This window comes from Grampus griseus (assembly GCF_964374135.1).
Source record: "Grampus griseus genome assembly, chromosome: 7".
NCBI classification, from domain to species: domain Eukaryota; kingdom Metazoa; phylum Chordata; class Mammalia; order Artiodactyla; family Delphinidae; genus Grampus; species Grampus griseus.
Genome location: NC_139001.1, coordinates 25,355,890 through 25,377,149, shown reverse-complemented (window position 1 = coordinate 25,377,149; position 21,260 = coordinate 25,355,890). Strand labels below are relative to the sequence as shown.

Sequence of the window (21,260 nt, the reverse complement as noted above, 5' to 3'; positions counted from 1 at the left end):
AATGATTATCTGATTTTTTTAGTTAATATTTACATCTTATGATTCTTAGGTATAATATAAACGTGTAACTAGTGACACAATTTCACTGTTTGATCTTTATAAAACCCTACTTGATGTTGCATACTACAGAATGATTCATAGAACTGATGATTAAAACTCAGTGTCCATGAGGCAGGCTGGAACAAGTTAAGAAGTAGATTACTGTCTATTTATGTTCAGTCAGTCATATTTATAGAATATGTATTTAATGAGAACATTTTATTAACTCATGTTTGCAGTTATAAAAGAATAGATGCTCTCACATCTCTATCAGAACTTCTAATATAAGCAAGATACAAAGCAACTACAAATTAATAGAAAATACAATAAACAGAAATACATATATACAAAAACTGAAGCAGAAAAATCAAACCCCCCACTTCTGCCAATAATATTCCAATTATATCTTTGCAGAGGTGATGATAAGTAGAGTCAAACAGAGATGGCTTCATATAGAAGAACAATCTCAAGAAAGCTAAATTAGAAACATCTTCAAAACTTACAATTCTATCATTTGAAGATATAAACCATATTCAATGCATATTTATTTTTATAAAAATAAAGATGCACCCAGTGGCAATGTTCCACAAAGATTCACTGTAAACAAGATTATATATCTTTCTCTGCCTTTTATGCCTTTGCAACCAACTATGATATATCATAAAAATCTTAAAATGCCTTATGGATATGGGTTGATTAACTGGGCTATGTTTCAAAACAGAGTTCACTCTATCATTCTGTCTATCTATCATCTATTTATCTATCTATCTATCCATCTATCTATCTATCTATTTTTACTGAACTGCTTCTGAGATGTTGCAATTCAACATGAACATTATAGCCTTAAAACAGGATTTTCTCTAAAAGATAAATTTTACTATTAAAAATGTGATTGCCCTGCCAACGTTTACTTTAATGTGTATATATAGTTACTTATTCTAGAGGTCATTTAAAATTTTCACATTGTCATGTTTAGTTCAGGGAAATATAAGTAGGAAAAAAAAGGGAAAGAAAAGAAAAAGATATATATGATATTATTTAAATCTATCTTATAAAATATGTAAATCTATCTATATCATATAATATATAAGCTAATCTATCCATATAATATATAAATGATTATGTACATGCTAATGTATATCATATTCTATAAACATCTATCTCATATTTATAATGTATATGATATATATAATAAAAATAATAATATATATGATATATTTGTTTTTTATTTAGTCCTGACAGTTGAACTATGCTTTGTCAAGTATTCCTCTATACGTGCCTAAATCTCAAACACACAACACTCTACTGCTAAACTGAGCAGAAAACATGAGGCCTTTGTGGAAATTTTAACACCTCCTATGGTTTACATGTGTGGAAGGAAAAACTATCCTATAGAAATGTCTTATTATTTTAAAGATAATTTATACTGTTCTAGATAAGAAGTATAAGTTCTTTAGTGACTTAATGATTTAATTTTCTTTCTAAAAAAAAAGTAAATAAACTAAACTTAAATTTGAGCAAAATAAATCGTATCATGCTTTCAAGTCTCACCACCACCATATTATTTAAAGAAGCATAGTGCTTTTTATTTGTAAGAGTGCTAGTTTTATATGGTATATTTAAACTTAGAAAAGGTGTTGATTTGTTCTTACTAATACTTAGATGGACATAAGTTGTAAATAGCCAGACAGAGGCTAAGAAGCTCATCTCAAAAACTGAGTTAAATGCAATTAAATAAATTTTCTAAATTTTCAAATCTCTATTTCCAGTTCATATTATAATTCTCTAATATATCTGTTTACTCCAAAAGTAGTTTGTAAATTAAAATTAAAGCTGTAATTAGAAATCATCTCTCTTACCTCTCCCCTCACATTTACTACTCTCATCCTACTGATTTCAATAACTGTTCTTTGTTCTAACAATAATCTCTATTTTTTTTACTATAGAACATAGATTCCCATAAGAAAAAAAATTTTTTTAAACATTCATTGCATTTAGAGTTATGTTTTTTTGTTTGTTTGTTTGTTTTGCGGTATGTGCGCCTCTCACTGTTGTGGCCTCTCCCGTTGCAGAGCACAGGCTCCAGACGCGCAGGCTCAGTGGCCATGGCTCACGGTCCTAGCAGCTCCGCAGCATGTGGGATCTTCCTGGACCAGGGATTGAACCAGTGTCCCCTGCATCGGCAGGTGGACTCTCAACCACTGCGCCACCCTAGCCCTAGAGTTATGTTTTAAAAGAGTTGTTGAAATGAAGGCCATGAGATTCTATGAAAATGTCCCTAATCTAAAACTGCTGGGGTTTTTTTTTGTTTTGTTTTTTGTCAAAGTGATCAGACAAGTTGCTACCAAAATAAAAGGTTATGGTAGACAACTCAACCAAGACATTAATGTATTACATTTTAGAGACCCAAGAAACATAATATGCTTATTTTTGTTTTAAAAGCCTTATGTCACAAGGAAGAATTATTTACCATAGCTCCAAACGTCACTCTGATGGGTGAATTTCCTATAGTGTATACACTCCAAAGCCATCCATTTAATTGGCATCTATAGAGAAGTAAGAAATGAAAGGTTTATAGTCATATAAAAAGTCATTTCTATATTTCCTCAATATGAGTCTCAATTGTATTTTTTGATTGTATGCCTAGAAAATAGAAATAGAAATTGTTATTTTCAATACAGGGAACAAATGAAATGAAATTTAAGCTTCAAATGAATTAACATGAAGATATATTTATTTTTTAAAGTTTCATAAACAATGAAAAGTAAAATAATAAGTATCACTTTCTATAGTGGTTTTTTTTTTTTTTTTTTTTTTTGCGGTATGCGGGTCTCTCACTGTTGCGGCCTCTCGCGTTGCAGAGCACAGGCTCCGGACGCGCAGGCTCAGCGGCCATGGCTCACAGGCCCAGCCACTCCGCGGCAGGTAGGATCTTCCCGGACCGGGGCACGAACCCGTGTCCCCTGCATGGGCAGGCAGACTCTCAACCACTGCGTCACCAGGGAAGCCCCACTTTCTATAGTTTTAATTAACATTCAGTAATTAAGTAACTATTTAACATTATGACTTACAATATCAATTCTAAACATCTAATACATGTACTTCTAAAAATGTGGTCATATTATGTTTTTTCCCCCAAAATGAGATTCTCTACATTTTCAGTAAATGCTTTTTCACCCTCAGACAAATTTCCAGCCACTGGTAAAAAGGACTCTTTCTACACTTGGCCCCTCCCTTCTCTCAGATAATTTGGTCACTACAACACCTAAAATAATGAATTCCAAAGTTAGCCTTGCTTTGTTCCCCAGCCACAAATGATCTTCCTTGTCTTGGTTAGCCAGTATTGAAAATATGTACCATTTTCATAATAGGAATTATATAAAAGGATATGAGAAGATCAGTACAAATCCATCATCTCTGCAAGAAAAGCAACTCAACTCACCCTGCTGCTGATGGTTTAGCAGAACGATTTTCAACTAAGAAGGGTAGCATTATATAGCTGGGAATATAATTAGATTCTATGGAATAAAGATAAACATTTCTACTTAGCAGTTGAAACATTAAAACTAAATAGGCCTTTGAAATCATGAGGTTGGCTGCTCACCAAGGTGACACCAAGGTAACTCTGTGACAGAATCACGGTATTCAGTGAAAGGGAACAGAAGACACATTGAAAGTAATTTCCCTACGGGCAAGGAGTTAGCACACTTTATGGACTACGGACACTGTTAAAGAAGTAAGTTTAAATCACAGGTGGCTCAATAAAGACTTAATTGTTACTAGACATTTAAAGCTCTAATGATTCTTGCTTTAGACAAATCTTACAGTTGTATGTTCTCAAGACAAGTGAAGTCATGTGATTTATAGACTTCTACTTCTGCGCAATCCTGTAGTGAATTTCAAAGCCATGGTCTCAAACTGCTGCAATTTGTAGTAAACAAGCAAAATAGGCTAATAAAATCAAGGAAAAGCTATAGAATACTACAAAACCGAAGTTTTTTAAAAAATAAATTTTGTGTTCTTTTGTTTTGTGATAAGACTTGAATATATATAGTTATATAAGAGTTTAATATAAAAATCAACATGAAACATTTGGAACACTATCATTGAAAAATATTCATAATGTGTATTTGGATGGCCCTTGATGAATAAGGCACATAATAAATATATTGATACGATATATGAATTAATTTTCTTTTTGTTAGCATAAGCTTATAGGTCACTACAGGTTAAGGCTGCATTTGCTTGTTTCATTTGGCCTCTCCTGATTGAAATTTCTCCAGACCAAGCTAGAAGGACCTCTACATGAAGAGGAGATATCCTCGACGGTTACCAAAAACAGCAAGTTAACAGCTGGTTAATGAAGAAAGACAAGAGCTGGAACTAAGGCATGGATTGAGACCACATGGTGGGTGAGGGAGGCAGGACCACAGTTGTCAGGCAGGGCCTGAGGATGGAGAGTCAGAAAAGTTAGAAGAGGCAGTGGCACTGCACAGATCCCTGGGATATAGCAGCTTACATTCTAGTGGAGGGAGTCAGATAATAAATAAATTGGTGGGGGACCTTCAAGATGGCAGAGGAGTAAGACATGGAGATCACCTTCCTCCCCACAAATACATCAGAAATACAACTACATATGGAACAAGTCCTACAGAACACCTACTGAACGCTGAAAGAAGATCTCAGACTTCCCAAAAGGCAAGAAATTCCTCACATACCTGGGTAGGGCAAAAGAAAAAAGAAAAAACAGAGACAAAAGAATAGGGATGGGACCTGCACCTCGGGGAGGGAGCTATGAAGGAGGAAAAGTTTCCACACACTAGGCAGCCCCTTCACTGGCAGAGACAGGGGTTGGTGGGGGGAAGCTTCAGAGCCACAGAGGAGAGCGCAGCAACAGGAGTGCAGAGGGCAAAGCAGAGAGATTCCTGCACACAGGATCAGTGCTGACCAGCACATCAGTGCTGGTGACAGCCCGAGAGGCTTATCTGCTCACCCGCTGGGGCGGGTGAGGGCTGGGAGCTGAGGCATGGGCTTCGGAGGTCAGATCCCTGGGAGAGGACTGGGGTTGGCTGCATGAACACAGCCTGAAGGGGGCTAGTGCACCACAGCTAGCCAGGAAAAAAGTCTGGAACTGCCTAAGAGGCAAGAGACCATTGTTTCGGGGTGCACGAGGAGAGGGAATTCAGAGCACCGCCTAAACAAGCTCCAGAGAGGGGCATGAACCGCGGTTATCAGTTCAGACACCAGAGACGGGCATGAGATGCTCGGGCTGCTGGTGCAGCCACCAAGGAGCCTGTGTGTGCAAGCACAGGTCACTATCCACACCTCCCCTCCCAGGAGCCTGTGCAGCACGCCACTGCCAGGGTCCCGCGATCCAGAGACAACTTGCCTGGGAGAACAGAGAACACATGGCATATCTCAGGCTGGGGTAACATCATGCAGGCCTCTGCCACCTTAGGCTCACCCCACATTCCATACCCGTCCCGCCCCCCAAGCCTGAGTGAGCCAGAGCCCCCTTATCAACTGCTCATTTAACCCCCTCCTGCCTGGGTGGGGAACTGATGCCCTCAGGCGACCTACATGCAGAGGCGGGGCCAAATCCAAAGCTGAACCCTGGGAGCTGTGTGAACAAAGAAGAGAAAGGGAAATCTCTCCCAGCAGCCTCAGGAGCAGCAGATTAAATCTCCACAATCAACCTGATGTACCCTGCATCTGTGGAATGCCTGAATAGACAATGATCACACCAAAATTTAGGCAGTGGATTTTGGGAGCAACTGTAGACTTGGGATTAGCTTTTTGCATATAATTTGTTTCTGGTTTTATGTTTATCTTGGTTTAGTATTTAGAACTTATTATCACTGGTAGATTTGTTTATTGATTTGGTTGCTCTTTCCCTTTTTTTTTTCTATTGTATATATATATATTTTTTCCTATTTCTCTTTTTGTGAGTGTGTATGTGTATGCTTCTATGTGTGATATTTTCTATACAGCTTTGCTTTTACCATTTATCCAGGATTCTGTCTGATAATTTTTTTTTGCATAGTTTTTAGTGCTCGTTATCATTAATAGATTTGTTTATTGGTTTGGTTGCTCTCTTCTGTCTTTCCTTTTTTTATTACTTTTTAATTTTTATTTTAATAAGTTTATTTCATTTTTTTTTTCTTTTCTTTCTTTTTTGTCTCTCTTTTCTTCTGAGCAGTGTGGCTGACAGGGTCTTGGTGCTCCAGCCAGGTGCAAGACCTGAGCCTCTTAGGTGGGAGAGCCGAGTTCAGGACATTGGTCCACCAGAGATCTCCTGGCCCCATGTAATGTCAAATGGCGAAAGCTCTCCCAGAGATCTCCATCTCAATGCTAACACCCAGCTCAACTCAACAACCAGCAAGCTGCAGTGCTGGACACCCATGCCAAACAACTAGCAAGACAGGAACACAACCCCACCCATTAGCAGAGAGGCTCCCTAAAATCATACTAAGTTCACAGACACCCCAAAACACACAACCAAACACGGTCCTGCCCCACAGAAAGAAAAGATCCAGCCTCATCCACCAGAACATAGGCACCAGTCATCTTCACCAGGAAGCTCACACAACCCACTGAACCAACATTACCAACGTGGGGCAGACAGCAAAAACAATGGGAACTACGAAGATGCAGCCTGTGAAAAGGAGACTCCAAATTCAGTAAGTTAAGCAAAATGAGAAGACAGAGAAATACGCAGCAGATGAAGGAGCAAGGTTAAAACCAGCCAGACCAAACAAATGAAGAGGAAATAGGCAGTCTACCAGAAAAAGAATTCAGAGTAATGATTGTAAAGATGAACAAAAATCTTGGAAATAGAATGGAGAAAATACAAGAAACGTTTAACAAGGACCTAGAAGAACTAAAGAGCAAACAAACAATGATGAATAGCACAATAAATGAAATTCAAAATTCTCTAGAAGGAATCAATAGCAGAATAATTGAGGCAGAAGAAGGGATAGGTGACTTGGAAGATAAAATAATGAAAATAACTACCACAGAGCAGAATAAAGAGAAAAGAATGAAAAGAATTGAGGACAGTCTCAGAGACCTCTGGGACAATACTAAATGCACCAACATTTGAATTATAGGGGTCCCAGAAGAAGAAGAGAAAAAAAATATGGAAATGAGAAAATTTTGAAGAGATTACAGTTGAAAACTTCCTTAATGTAGGAAAGGAAATAGTCAAGTACAGGAAGCACAGACAGTCCCAGACAGGATAAATCCAAGGAGAAACAAGCCAAGACACATATTAATCAAACTATCAAAAATTAAATACAAAGAAAAAATATTAAAAGCAGCAAGGGAAAAGCAACAAATAACATACAAGGGAATCCCCATAAGGTTAACAGCTGATCTTTCAGCAGAAACTCTGCAAGCCAGAAGGGAGTGGCAGGACATATTTAAAGTGATGAAAGGGAAAAAACTACAACAAAGATTACTCTACCCAGCACAAATCTAATTCAGATTCGATGAAGAAATTAAAACCTTAACAGACAAGCAAAAGCTAAGAGAATACAGCACTATCAAACCAGCTTTACAACAAATGCTAAAGGAACTTCTCTAGGCAGGAAACACAAGAGAAGGAAAAGACGTACAATAACAAACCCAAAACAATTAAGAAAATGGTAGTAGGAACATACATATCGATAACTATCTTAAATGTGAATGGATTAAATGCTCCAACCAAAAGAAATAGACTGGCTGAATGGATACAAAAACAAGACCCATATATATGCTGTCTACAAGAGAACCACTTCAGACCTAGGGACACGTACAGTTGAAAGTGAGGGGATGGAAAAAGATATTCCATACAAACAGAAATCATAAGAAAGCTGGAGTAGCAATTCTCATATAAAACAGAATAGACTTTAAAATAAAGACTATTATAAGAGACAAAGAAGGACATTACATAATGATCATGGGACCAAACCAAGAAGAAGATATAACAGTTGTAAATATTTATGCACCCAACATAGGAGCACCTCAATACATAAGGTAAATGCTAACAGCCATAAAAGGGGAAATCAACAGTAACACAATCATAGAAGGGGAATTTAACACCCCATTTTCACCAATGGACTGATCAACCAAAATGAAAATAAATAAGGAGACACAAGCTTTAAATGATAAATTAAATAAGATGGACTTAATTGATATTTATAGGACATTCCATCCAAACACAACAGAATATACTTTCTTCTCAAGTGCTCATGGAACATTCTTCAGGATAGATCATATCTTGGGTCACAAGTCAAGCCTTGGTAAATTTAAGAAAATTGAAATTTTATCTAGTATCTTTTCTGACCACAATGCTACGAGACCAGATATCAATTACAGGAAAAAATATGTAAAAAATACAAACACATGGAGGCTAACCAATACACTACAAAATAATCAAGAGATCACTGAAGAAATCAAAGAGGAAATCAAAAAATACTTAGAAACAAATGACAATGAAAACATGATGACCCAAAACCTATGGGATGCAGCAAAAGCAGTTCTAAGCGGAAAGTTTATAGCAATACAATCCTACCTTAAGAAACAAGAAACATCTCAAATAAACAACCTAACCTTATACTGAAAGCAATTAGAGAAAGAAGAAAAAACAAAATCCAATGTTAGCCGAAGGAAAGAAATCAGAAAGATCAGATCAGAAATAAATGAAAAGGAAATGATAGCAAAGATCAATAAAACTAAAAGCTGATTCTCTGAGAAGATAAAGTTGATAAACCATTAGCCACACTCATCAAGAAAAAAAGAGAGAAGACACAAATCAACAGAGTTAGAAATGAAAAATAAGAAGTAACAACTGACACTGCAGAAATATAAAGGGTCATGAGAGATTACTACAAGCAACCATACGCCAATAAAATGGAGGACCTGGAAGAAATGGACAAATTCTTAGAAAAGCACAACTTTCTGAGACAGAACCAGGAAGAAATAGAAAATATAAACAGACCATTCAGAAGCACTGAAATTAAAACTGTGATTAAAAATCATCGAACAGGGCTTCCCTGGTGGCGCAGTGGTTGAGAGTCCGCCTGCTGATGCAGGGGACATAGGTTCGTGCCCCGGTCCGGGAAGATCCCACATGCTGCGGAGCAGCTGGGCCCGTGAGCCATGGCCACTGAGCCTGCGCGTCCGGAGCCTGTGCTCTGCAACGAGAGAGGCCACAACAGTGAGAGGCCCGCATACCGCAAAAAAAAAAAAAAAAAAAATCATCAAACAAGAAAAGCCCAGGACCAAATGACCTCACAGGTGAATTCTATGAAACATTTAGAGAAGAGCTAACACCTATCCTTCTCAAACTCTTCCAAAATATAGCAAAGGGAGGAACAATCCAAAACTCATTCTACAAGGCTACTATCACCCTGCTACCAAATCAGACAAAGTTGTCACAAAAAAAGGAAACTACAGACCAATATCACTGATGAACATAGATGCAAAAATCCTCAACAAAATACAGGCAAACAGAATCCAGCAGCACATTAAAGGATCACACACCATCATCAAGTGGGGTTTATCCCAGGAATGCAAGGATTCTTCAATACAGGCAAATCAATCAATGTGATACACAATATTAACAAATTGAAGGAGAAAAACCATATGATCCTCTGAACAGATGCAGAAAAAGCTTTCAACAAATTCAACACCCATTTATGATAAAAACCCTACAGAAAGCAGGGATAGAGGGAAATTACCTCAACATAATAAAGGCCATATATGACCAACTCACAGCCAACACCATTCTCAATGGTGAAAAACTGAAACCATTTCCACTAAGATCAGGAGCAAGACAAGGTTGCCCACTCTCACCATTATCATTCACACAGCTTTAGAAGTTTTAGGCACAGCAGAGAAGAAAAAGAAATAAGAGGAATCCAAAATGGAAAAGAAGAAGTAAAACTGTCAGTTTTCAGATGATACTATACATGATACTATACATAGAGAAGCCTAAAGATGCTACCAAAAGACTACTAGAGCTAATCAATGAATTTGGTAAAGTAGCAGGCTACAAAATTAATGCAGAGAAGTCTCTTTCACTCCTCTACACTAATGATGAAAAATCTGGAAGAGAAATTAAGGAAAGACTCTCATTTTCCATTGCAACAAAAAGAATAAAATACCTAGGAATAAACCTACCTAAGGAGACAAAATACCTGTATACAGAAAGCTATAAGACACTGATGAAAGAAATTAAAGATGATACAAACTGATGGAGAGATATACCATGTTCTTGAATTGGAAGAATCAACACTATGAAAATGACTATACTACCTAAAGCAATCTACAGATTCAATGCAATCCCTATCAAACTACCACTGGCATTTTTCACAGAACTAGAACAAAAAATTTCACAATTTGTATGGAAACACAAAGATCCCAAATAGCCAAAACAAACTTGAGAAAGAAAAACGGAACTGGAGGAATCAAGCTCCCTTACTTCAGAATATACTACAAAGCTACATTAATCAAGACAGTATGGTATTTGTGCAAAAACAGAAATAGAGATCAGTGGAACAGGATAGAAAGCCCAGAGATAAACCCACACACATATGGTCACCTTATCTTTGATAAAGGAGGAAGAAATATACAATGGAGAAAAGACAGCCTCTTCAATAAGTGGTGCTGGGAAAACTGGACAGCTACATGAAAAAGAATGAAATTAGAATACTCCCTACCACCATACACAAAAATAAACTCAAAATGGATTAAAGACCTAAATGTAAGGTCAGACACTATAAAACTCTTAGAGGAAAATATAGACAGAACACTCTATGACAGAAATCACAGCAAGATCCTTTTGAGCCACCTCCTAGAGAAGCAGAAATAAAAACAAAAATAAACAAATTGGACCTAATGAAACTTAAAAGCTTTTGCACAGCAAAGGAAACTATAACCAAGATGAAAAGACAACCCTCAGAATGGGAGAAAATATTTGCAAATGAAGCAACTGACAAAGGATTAATCTCCAAAATATACAAGCAGCTTATGCAGCTCAATAACAAAAAAAACAAAAAACCCAATCAAAACATGGGCAGAAGACCTAAGTAGACATTTCTCCAAAGAAGAAATACAGATTTCCAACAAACACATGAAAGGATGCTCAACATCACTAATCATTAGAGAAATGCCAATCAAAACTACAATAAGGTGTCACCTCACACTGGTCAGAATGGCCATCATCAAAAAGTCTGCAAACAAGAAATGCTGGAGAGGCTGTGGAGTAAAGGGAACCCTCTTCCACTGTTGGTGGCAATATAAATTGATACAGCCACTATAGAGAACACTAGTGAGGTTCCTTAGAAAACTAAAAATAGAACTACCATACAACCCAGGAATCCCAGTACTGGGCATATAGCCTGAGAAAACCATAATTGAAAAAGAGTCATGTACCCCAATGTTCATTGCAGCTCTATTTACAATAGCTAGGACATGGAAGCACCCTAAGTGTCCATAGACAGATGAATGGATAAAGAAGATGTGGCACATATATACAATGGAATATTACTGAGCCATAAAAAGAAACGAAATTGAGTTATTTGTAATGAGGTGGATGGACCTAGTGACTGTCATACACAGTGAAGTAAGTCAGAAAAAGAAAAACAAATACCATATGCTGACACATATTTGGAATCTAAAAACAACAAAAAAAAATTGGTTCTGAAGAACCCAGGGGCATAACAGGAATAAAGATGCAGAAGTAGAGAGTGGATTTGAGGACACGGGGGAGGGGGGGAAGGGCAAGCTGGGATGAAGTGATAGAGTGGCATGGACATATATACAGTACCAAATGTAAAATAGATAGCTAGTGAGAAGCAGCCACATAGCACAGGGAGATCAGCTCAGGGCTCTGTGTCCACCTAGAGGGGTGGGATAGGGAGGGTGGAAGGGAGACGCAAGAGGGAGGAGATATGGGGATATATGTATATGTACAGCTAATTCACTTTGTTATACAGCAGAAATTAACACACCATTGTAAAGCAATTATACTCCAATAAAGATGTTAAAATAAACAAAGAAATTGGTAAGTCATATGCTACAATGAAAACTAAAAAAAAGAAAAATAGAGCCAGATAAGAGGAATCTGTTGCTTCTGGTGTAGAAGGATTGGACGTTAAATAGGATGACCAACTTTCCAATAGTTATGGTTCTTGGTCACATTGAAACTTCTCTCTAGTCTATGAGAAAGAAGTTGTATCTCTCTGATCTCTCTGTAATAGTCTTAAATTATTAGGATTAATGAAACAATTTCTATGGCCCTGGATTAAAGTGCAATCTCTAGAGTTCCTAGGGAGCCACCAACTCTCTAACACTGGAATTGACATAAAGATCACTTGGGTCCAGACACACATTGTCTTATTTTAGCTGCTTTTGAGAAATGGAAGTAGGTAATACATCCTATATATTATATATTGTATATATATGTATGTGTATGTTTCCATATGTACATATATATGTGTATATATATGTATGTATGTATGTGTGTGTGTGTATATATATATATATATTTTAACCCTGGGTGGGAGAGAAGGCAAATGGTGGAATTGGGATTTTATAATCTCTTAAACCTCAGGTTTATTGATTTCTTCCTATAACATATAAGGAGATAAAAGGGTATTATACTATATTTTCAAGTAATATTGCTCTCAAAAAGACACCCACCTTTCCTCCATCAGCATTATACTCTTTTTCATCACCTTCCAAGAGCCTGGCTAGTCCAAAATCCGTGATTTTTACATGGTTTGGAGATTTCACTAAGACATTACGGGCTGCCAAATCCCGATGAACAAGCCGTCTTTCTTCCAGGTACATCATTCCCTGAAAAACACCAAATTCCCCAGAGAGTCAGTTAATGCCTATGCTTTTGTATTGTCAAAAAACGTGTTTCCTAGCGTTCAGTTGCAAGTGCTTGATTTCTCTAAGTAATGGCAGAATCTGAGAATATTTTCAAAATTATGGAAAATGTGGAATTAAAAAAGCAAACCACAAATAGCTTTTGGCCTTCTTCCCACTAAAGCTCTGTAAAGCAGAATGAATTACCTGCATATGAGCTAAATGTTTGATCATTTTTTCCCAGATACTTTATATTCTTTTGCAAACACTTTCGTTAGTGAGGTATGCACGTGTCTTAGTAGATAAGCTAACAGGTACTTGGACTGACCCACATATTCTTAATTGTTTTCTCCTCAATAACTTCTGTTTCATGTCATTTTCCCCCATACACCCGCTCCAAACAAATGCCGCTCTCCATACTTTTCAGAAGTATTTCATATGAAGGTTTAATGGAGGCAAATTCACCTTTATAGGTTCTATCAAGTCTGAAGAATCATATTATTCTTATTAATTATGCAAAAAAATGAAGTTTGCCCTAGGGGCATTAAAAGCCTATAATTTAAAAAATAGCTTTGATGACATTAGTAGTCATTATGAAAATCCACAAGTAAAATTACATTATTTATAATGACCCTTAAGTTAGCCTTTAATATGTTTTCTTCATAAAACATATACTGTAATTAAAAACAAAACATTGCTGATCACCAACAAGAGATAAACTGGCTCTTCCCTCAACATACACACACACATCTACATGTATATGTACATATACACATGTATATATATGTGTTATATGTGTACACAACATATATATTAAAATATATATAAAAAATAATCCATAGAAACAATAATTATTAATTGTATTTCATCAATAGAGAAACCAAGAGTCATGAACCACTAGCCTTAACTACAAGGTTGATGTAAAACCAAGGAAATGAACCCAGAGGCCCAGATTAGAATGAACATCCTTTGTTTGAGTGAACATATGTTTTGTTGAAGAGTTAGGGAAAATTCTATATTTGAGGATTTCAGTGGTAAAAACAAGTCAGAAGTGTTATAAAATGGTTGAAGTATGCTCTCATGCCCATTGCAAATCAGTGATGCTGGCAGTTAACATTACAACTGCAGGACTTTGAAGGATTAACGGTTTCTGATATCAAAACAAAAGCTGTGGTAAACAGAGACATAAATCACAGAGGTCAAAAAATTATGAACTGTCTACAGGTGTAGTGGAAAGAGAATATTGCTTCAAACAGCATCATGAGCCAAGCACTATATAAATGCCCATTAAACACAACCAGTGGAGATACTGCCTGATATGGTGCAATCAGTCAGCAGTTAGGTGACATCATATGTATTAGTGTTTTCTGATATCAACCCACAACCGGGATTTATGGGGTTCTTTCCCTCTTTCCTAAACAGTGCTTTGTCTTTGATTACGCCAAATTGGAAGTTTTTAGAATAAAGTGAAAACAAATAGCCCTTGCATGCTTTACAAGATTAAAAAATAGACTTATTGCCTTGGAGGTAAAGTATGTTCAATAATTTTGTCCCTGTAGGAAGTGTCCACAAAAAACAGTCATCATTCTCTTTCTTACCATCTTCATAACAGAATATGTAAAGAGTATTGGCAACAAATTAATATTCAGATCCACACATACTTACAGAACACATACTGTATGCCAATCACTGTGCTAGACATCAGAAAGACAGAATAGAGTGAGAGAAGGTCTGTGCATTAAAGGAGGACAGAAACTCATTAGTAAAGTGGGCACATATGGAGTATAAACTTGAATGGATCAGTGATGCATGTAAGGCATTTAAGGAGGACCATCTGTAGTATAGCTTAGCAAGTATGCATGAGAGGGGAGGCTTCAGAGAGGTACTAAGGCCTAAGTATGGTTTGAAGGATGGATGTCCACCAGTTGGACAAGATGAGGGAAAAATTGCAGTTAGAGAGGACAAGCACAGGGTCATCAATAGCATAGTGTACTTGGACAAAGGTATATAATTCTGTATTTCTGAAGCATTATGTATATGGTGAGTGGTGAGCCTGAAAAGGTAAGAAGAGGCTAGATCCAAGAGGGGCCGCTTATATGTCATGATAGAGAACTTGAACTTCACATTTTATGCAGCATTCAATGTGGTGATGCGGGAGTTCTTTTTAAAATGGAGAGTGACACAATTATCATTAGAGCCTTGAAAACATCACCAGGTGCCAGTAGAGAGGATGGATTGCACACAAATACAGCTGAAGTCAGGAGTCTGCCACATTACAGAAGAAAAGTGATGAGAGTGGAATAAAGGTTGTAAATTGACCATCCATGAGTTGTATCCATTTTTCCCTTTTTTTTGTTCCCACACTGAGAAAGTTTCAAACATCCTCTTTAGTTGGTTGCTGGCTATACTCCATTAAAGGCATCTGGTCCCCAGTTTGCCAGGGTCCTACCACTTACTATCACTTTTCAGGAATTCTGCTTTTATTATTTATGGTAATCATCCAGCTCCTACATGCACGAATGTCTGAATCTTCAACTAAACTAGGCCAGAAGGAACTAGGGAGAGAACAATTTCAAAGTACATTTATAAAATAAAATAACCATCCTTGGTAAATGACTGAACAATGAAGAAGAGAGTAAACTGAGAATAAGTCTGTGCTTTTGACTTTTGTAATTTAGATAATGTAATTAGGTAATCATTTGGATAATGATTCCCTTAACTAGATATTATCCTAATGTAAATATATTTAAGAAATATATACTCTACCAGTAGGAAACTAATATTCACCAAGGAACTTAAGACTCTAAAGTCACATTCTACAGTATAAGCAAAGCCTCAAAAACTCCAAAAGATCTTTGACAGTCTACACACAAAGCCTCAGGAGGTGATAGACTATCCTGAACCTCAATACTATTTGTCCGTAAAAAAGTATTTTCTTCAAAATAATGAGAAATAAATTCAGGAAACCAGATGATCAGCTCTATTGTTTCTCCTAGCCACCTGACCATGATCAAAAGAAATAAAAACAGAAGCATCCACCTCCTTCCCAAACCATCAAAATACATTTGTATGGTTGCTTTGTAGCTATGAAACATCATCGTACAAATGCACACTTTCAAATCATTAATTATGACTGTCATCTTAGTCCTACTCTCACACCCTGAATTAGATTGTTGAATTCTATGTATTGCTCACAATAGGTTTCTCCACATCACAGTCATTGAAATAGGATTTTCTTACCAGAAGATCTCATTAGAATCACATTCTCTGGTAAATTCCTTCAAAATAAAATCACTCCTTAAATCAGAGTGTGATGAGATTAAGGAGGAAGACAATTATTAGAACAAAAATAAACTGGATGAAGTCCCGTGAAGTTTGAAGATGATAGAGGGATACTGCATTGGTTGAAAAGGATCCTCTTACTCTGCCCTGCAGCGATTCCCATGTCCTTGCCATGCCAGCTCAGGTGGAGTACATGATGGAAATACGAACACTGACAACAACCTCAGCTAACATTGACTGATTCTTAGAATGCGGCAGGCACTAACTAAACATGTCTACAGTGGTAGGTTAACTTAATCCTATAGACGCATACTACTTTCATTTCATTTTAAATATGAGAAAACCAAGGCTAAGAGAGGTCAAGTTACTTGCTCCAAGTCATCTATTTAATGAGTGGTAGAACTGGGATTTGGTCCCTTGGTGTGGGACTTAAAGTCTGCATATTTAAGCCTATCTTATCTCTTGATGTGTCACCAGGTAGTGTGGGTATATAGAAATGAATGTACACAGTGAAGTCATATAGCTTCAAAAGATCCTAGTACTTTTGCAGAAAAAAATTAAATATTATCAAATGTTTCTATGAACTCAGGGCATAATGAAGGTGACTGACATGTTTGTATGTATATTTAAAACTCAGTTAACTTATATAACCTTTTATAATTTAGCAGGAGTTTAAACTGTGTAAATTGGAAACTCAGTTCTTGCTTTGACCACAAGGTATGCAGGATGGTGGAGTGGGTTTGAGAATAGATTCTGGAGTTGATTGCTTGGCTAGAAGCCCAGCTCTGCCATGCTCTTGCTGTGTGACTCTAGCAAGTTAATAAACCTCTCTGTCACTCATCTTCTTCCTCTTTAAAACAGCCATAATAGCACTTATCACAAAGGTTGTTTTGATGATTAAATAGTATGTAAAGCACTTAAGGAGTAAGTGGCATGTAATAAGCACAGAACATGCAATGTTGTTCGATGGATATATATCAACAGTCCTAGTGCATAAGAATCACTTACCCTCATTAACTTGAATTGCCTATTGTAGAAAATCTGTGAACCTCAACTAATATATCACAGTGGGTGTTCAATAAATGTTTGCAAATGGTGATACATATACCCATAACATGCCCATCATTATTAATGTGTGGCTTCAAATTTCAGAATAATTACTGTTCGAAATATTATTTTAATAACAATGCACGTGAGGGTGCTGTCATATAAGGAGAAGGAAAAATTAAAGAATCTAATAAAAGATTTAGTGCTTTCCATAAACATATCACATATTCAGGAATTTAGTGAAGATAAAGGTCATAAACAAGATAGGTCAAAAAATTTTCAATGCTGCAGGATGTTTTCCATGGGTGAATAAAACAGTAGATTTTCTGTACCAAAGAATCTGCCTTTTATCACTCAGCGCTGAGGGGCATTCTGGGTGGAGGTGTTTTCGGGGCATTTTGTCTACTTCTTGATCCAAGTGCTGCAATTCTGATTTTACTCAAACTACTCAGAATTTACTATCACCACAACACTCAGAACTTAACCATTTTCATACTTGCTCTAAATGCCTTAATGAGTTTTCAAGACTGCTTATTTACTGTTTTGCTCATACCTCTTACAATATGCATCAATAAACACAAACTCGCTAGGGAAAGTCAAATTTTACTCTTGACCTTCAGGAATGCACTTTAATACAAAACCCAAGGATAATTTTATTACAACTGAATTTAAAGTTTTAATCTCTGGTTAGAATTGACTCATATAAACTGCTCTATGGAAAAAAAATCAGTGACTGACAATTTTAAAATATTGGTATCAATGAACACCTAGCAATGACCTTCTTTTCAATCTTATGATATTGACTCACAGCTGTCTAGCGAAAATGCTTCATGATTATGCTCTAATCCAACGTTAAAATGCATTCTGCCCAGCTGCAGGAAGCTAACGGAAGTCAAGAGAGACCAGACTATTTCTGACAATAAATATTTGCTTCCCATATATAGGCCAGGCGACATTTTCATCAAACACGTGTGTGGAGCTAAAAATTTCAAGTTGTAGTCAGTTCTCATAGGCATTAATCTCTGGAATTAGCAAGAGTACATTTTTTTTCTGTTTTCATTCTAATAACCTGAAGCTTTCTGAATAACAGGAAGCTTCAGGAAAACTACCTTCAGATGAAAATCGCTCCTCTTTTCTACCTTTCCTTCTGAAAGCAATTGTACCTGTGAGGGGAAAAAAAAAAAAATCTAACTCTAATGCTCTCTGCTATTAGGGCTGAAGATATGAGCATGTTCAAGGGAAGAAAAAGACCTTTTTGGATGAAGTGACTGACTTTATCCAAATAGTACATGGAGAGAAACTAAGGGGGCTCTGTAATTGAATCAACTGAGAAGTCTTTTCAACCAGCCAAAGCTGGTCCATGGCACAGTAGAAAGAACACAGAACTTAGTGTTGCAAGAGAGAAGAAGTCCCAGACATGCTGCTCACAAGATTTATGACCACAGGTACTCAACTCGCCTCTTCTATAAAAGTCACAAATTGGCCTAAATGATCTCTGAGGTGTTCTCTAGCTTTAAATCTTTATTCCATGATGGAACTGGAAAATATATCTATCTAAAATATTAAGTGGTGGCCAATAATAAACACAGATAACAGTAAAGAAAGAGGTAGAGTAGATGCCTCCCTTCAAATGTTTAGGGAGAACAGTGAACACGTTTTACTAAAAGTCAGTTTAGTGCATCTGATGTTTAAACCCTGGTTACTTACTATCTGTATGATCGTGGTCAATTTATTTGTGTTTCCTTTTCTTTATTCGTTAAATGGGGATAATAATAGTATCTACACTGAGGATTGTCTTGAGGATTCAATGCCTTAATGTTTGTAAAACACTAGAACATTCAATATTCTAAGATACCATGTGTTAAATAAATGATCTCAAATTCATCCTTCTGATGAAAAATACAATTCAACCACTATAAGAGAAAGAAAAGGCAGCCAACTAAAACACCTACTGATTACTCAGCACTGTTCGGTGTGGTGACTTCTGTTTCTCATTCTATTTGTCCCTGAATGTTCTTCCTCTTATGCTGCTCAGGAAGAAAAGCAGATTCATATGGTTGTCCCAGACTGGCTTGGCATTAATACTACAGTTTAATTCTCACATTTTCCAACTGCACCTATGATCTTCAAGAGACTTGGTCAAGTTGCAGTTCTTAAGAAGATTTTGCAATATTGAGGACAACTGAATTTCCATCATTTTAATAGTGTGTAGTGAAAACATTATTGGTTGCTATTCAAATTTAGTTCCAATAATATATTTGTGTGTGTGTGTATGCGTGTGTGTGTATCTATACATGCATGTAGTAGATACTATGGTGTGCCACCCAGAAACCTCTTCAGGCCCAAGTCCTCCTAATCTCAGCTTCTGGGAGTGTTGACTGCTGAGGGCTCTCATCTTGGCTGCTTTTGTTTTGAGGCAGTGACACCCGCCAACCCAACTACAAGGGGAGCTGCTTTGCCCGGGGTTCATCCTCTCACCGGAGGCAGCCCACATCCAATAATTTGTTGATGTTGAGTTACAAAGGCCATACCTCTCTTGACAACTACGAAGAGCTCTTCTAATTCTGGGACACCCCATGGGATTGAATGATTCCTTTGTTGCAGTTTTATCATAGCTGAACTTTTCCTTCTACCTAATATTGCTTTTTCACTGTCTGATAGGTGTTGTTCTTGAGAACACTTAAGAAAAACTTCCTACATGCAAACTTTTCTCAGAGATTGTTTTCTAGGAGCCAACCTAAGGCAATGTGTGTGACTTGTTTTCTTTTAGGATCTCAAGTACTCAGAATTTTAAGCTAACCACACTCTATAATTCATGCACACTATGATCATTGTTTCCCTCTATCCTCTACATCAACCCCATTCTTTATCCATCATAAATATTAACAGTAATGTTTTTAATACATATCCTTTCAATCTATCATCTGCATGTTTATTTCTTTTTATCTATATTTTCTAACAAGTGCTTTGTGCTATTTCTAATATATAAATAGTATTGTGTATTAAATAGGATCATGTTTTACTCATTAGGCTTTTTTTAGATTCAAACATGTTGCTATATGTAATCCAGTTCTCATAGCTGCACTGGATTATACATATGAATTCACAGACATATACACTTGTATAACACAGACATGCACTGTCAGTTGTCTATTCCCCTATGGAAGGGTACCAAACTTAACTCCATCTCTTTGACACTGCAAACAAGACTGAATTGAACATTAATACTATTTGTAAAATGCTATAAATTGGCTTCACAACATAAATTATCTGCTATGTAGTACTAATTTCAGTGTAGGAGAATCTAAACAAACAATAATAGTAATAGTCACTGTGGAAGATACAACATGGAGCAATTTCTTGTTAACTGAGAATACTGAAACCACATGGGAAAGACAAAACATAACTGTGTATATTATCATTATATATGTTTGTATCTATTAAATAGTTGACCTTTATTTACACACTCAGTGCCAGGGGACTGTTTTAAGTGCTATATATACAGGAATTTACAAGAACTCAATGAGATCTCTGCTACTATTATTCCCATTTTAAGATGAGGACGCTGACACACAGAGAAGTAAAATAACTTGCCCAGAAGTGATAGCTAGTGCGTGGCAAAGCCCAGAAGGACCAAGATTTGAGTGCATGCAGCTTAACTCCAAAGCCAACAATCTTAACCATTACTCTATATGACTGTAGGTATCAATAGACTATATAAAACTAAAAAAAGACAGTATATACAAGTGAATTGTTGTTATATAGACAATAAATGCTCTAAGAGTTCAACCAAGAGAAAACTCTTGTACATAATACTCATTGAAAACTTATAAACAAACTTTAGTTTTTCTGGGTTTCCTAGGACAGTACCTCTGGAAGCACTTTACAAACCAACATTTGTGAATTCAACTATGCACTTTCAACAATTTGAAGATTCCCTGGCATTTACCTGGCACTCAGTACATGTTTGTGGTTGGATTAAATAAACAATAAGACCAAAAGTTTGAAAGGCTGTCCAGACAGTAGCTTTTTCT

General features: G+C 36.6%; 1 protein-coding gene across 1 annotated transcript in view; it reads right to left on the bottom strand.

Annotated features, from left to right (window-relative positions):
- Window positions 1-21,260, bottom strand: part of ERBB4 (erb-b2 receptor tyrosine kinase 4) — a 687,762-nt gene that overhangs the window by 41,627 nt on the left and 624,875 nt on the right. The window contains exons 20-21 of the mRNA XM_082658716.1: window positions 12,727-12,882; window positions 2,510-2,585 (exon numbers count right to left, since the gene is read on the bottom strand). Coding sequence (XP_082514842.1) covers window positions 2,510-2,585; window positions 12,727-12,882 — 232 coding nt within the window. The remainder of the gene's footprint in view (window positions 1-2,509; window positions 2,586-12,726; window positions 12,883-21,260) is intronic.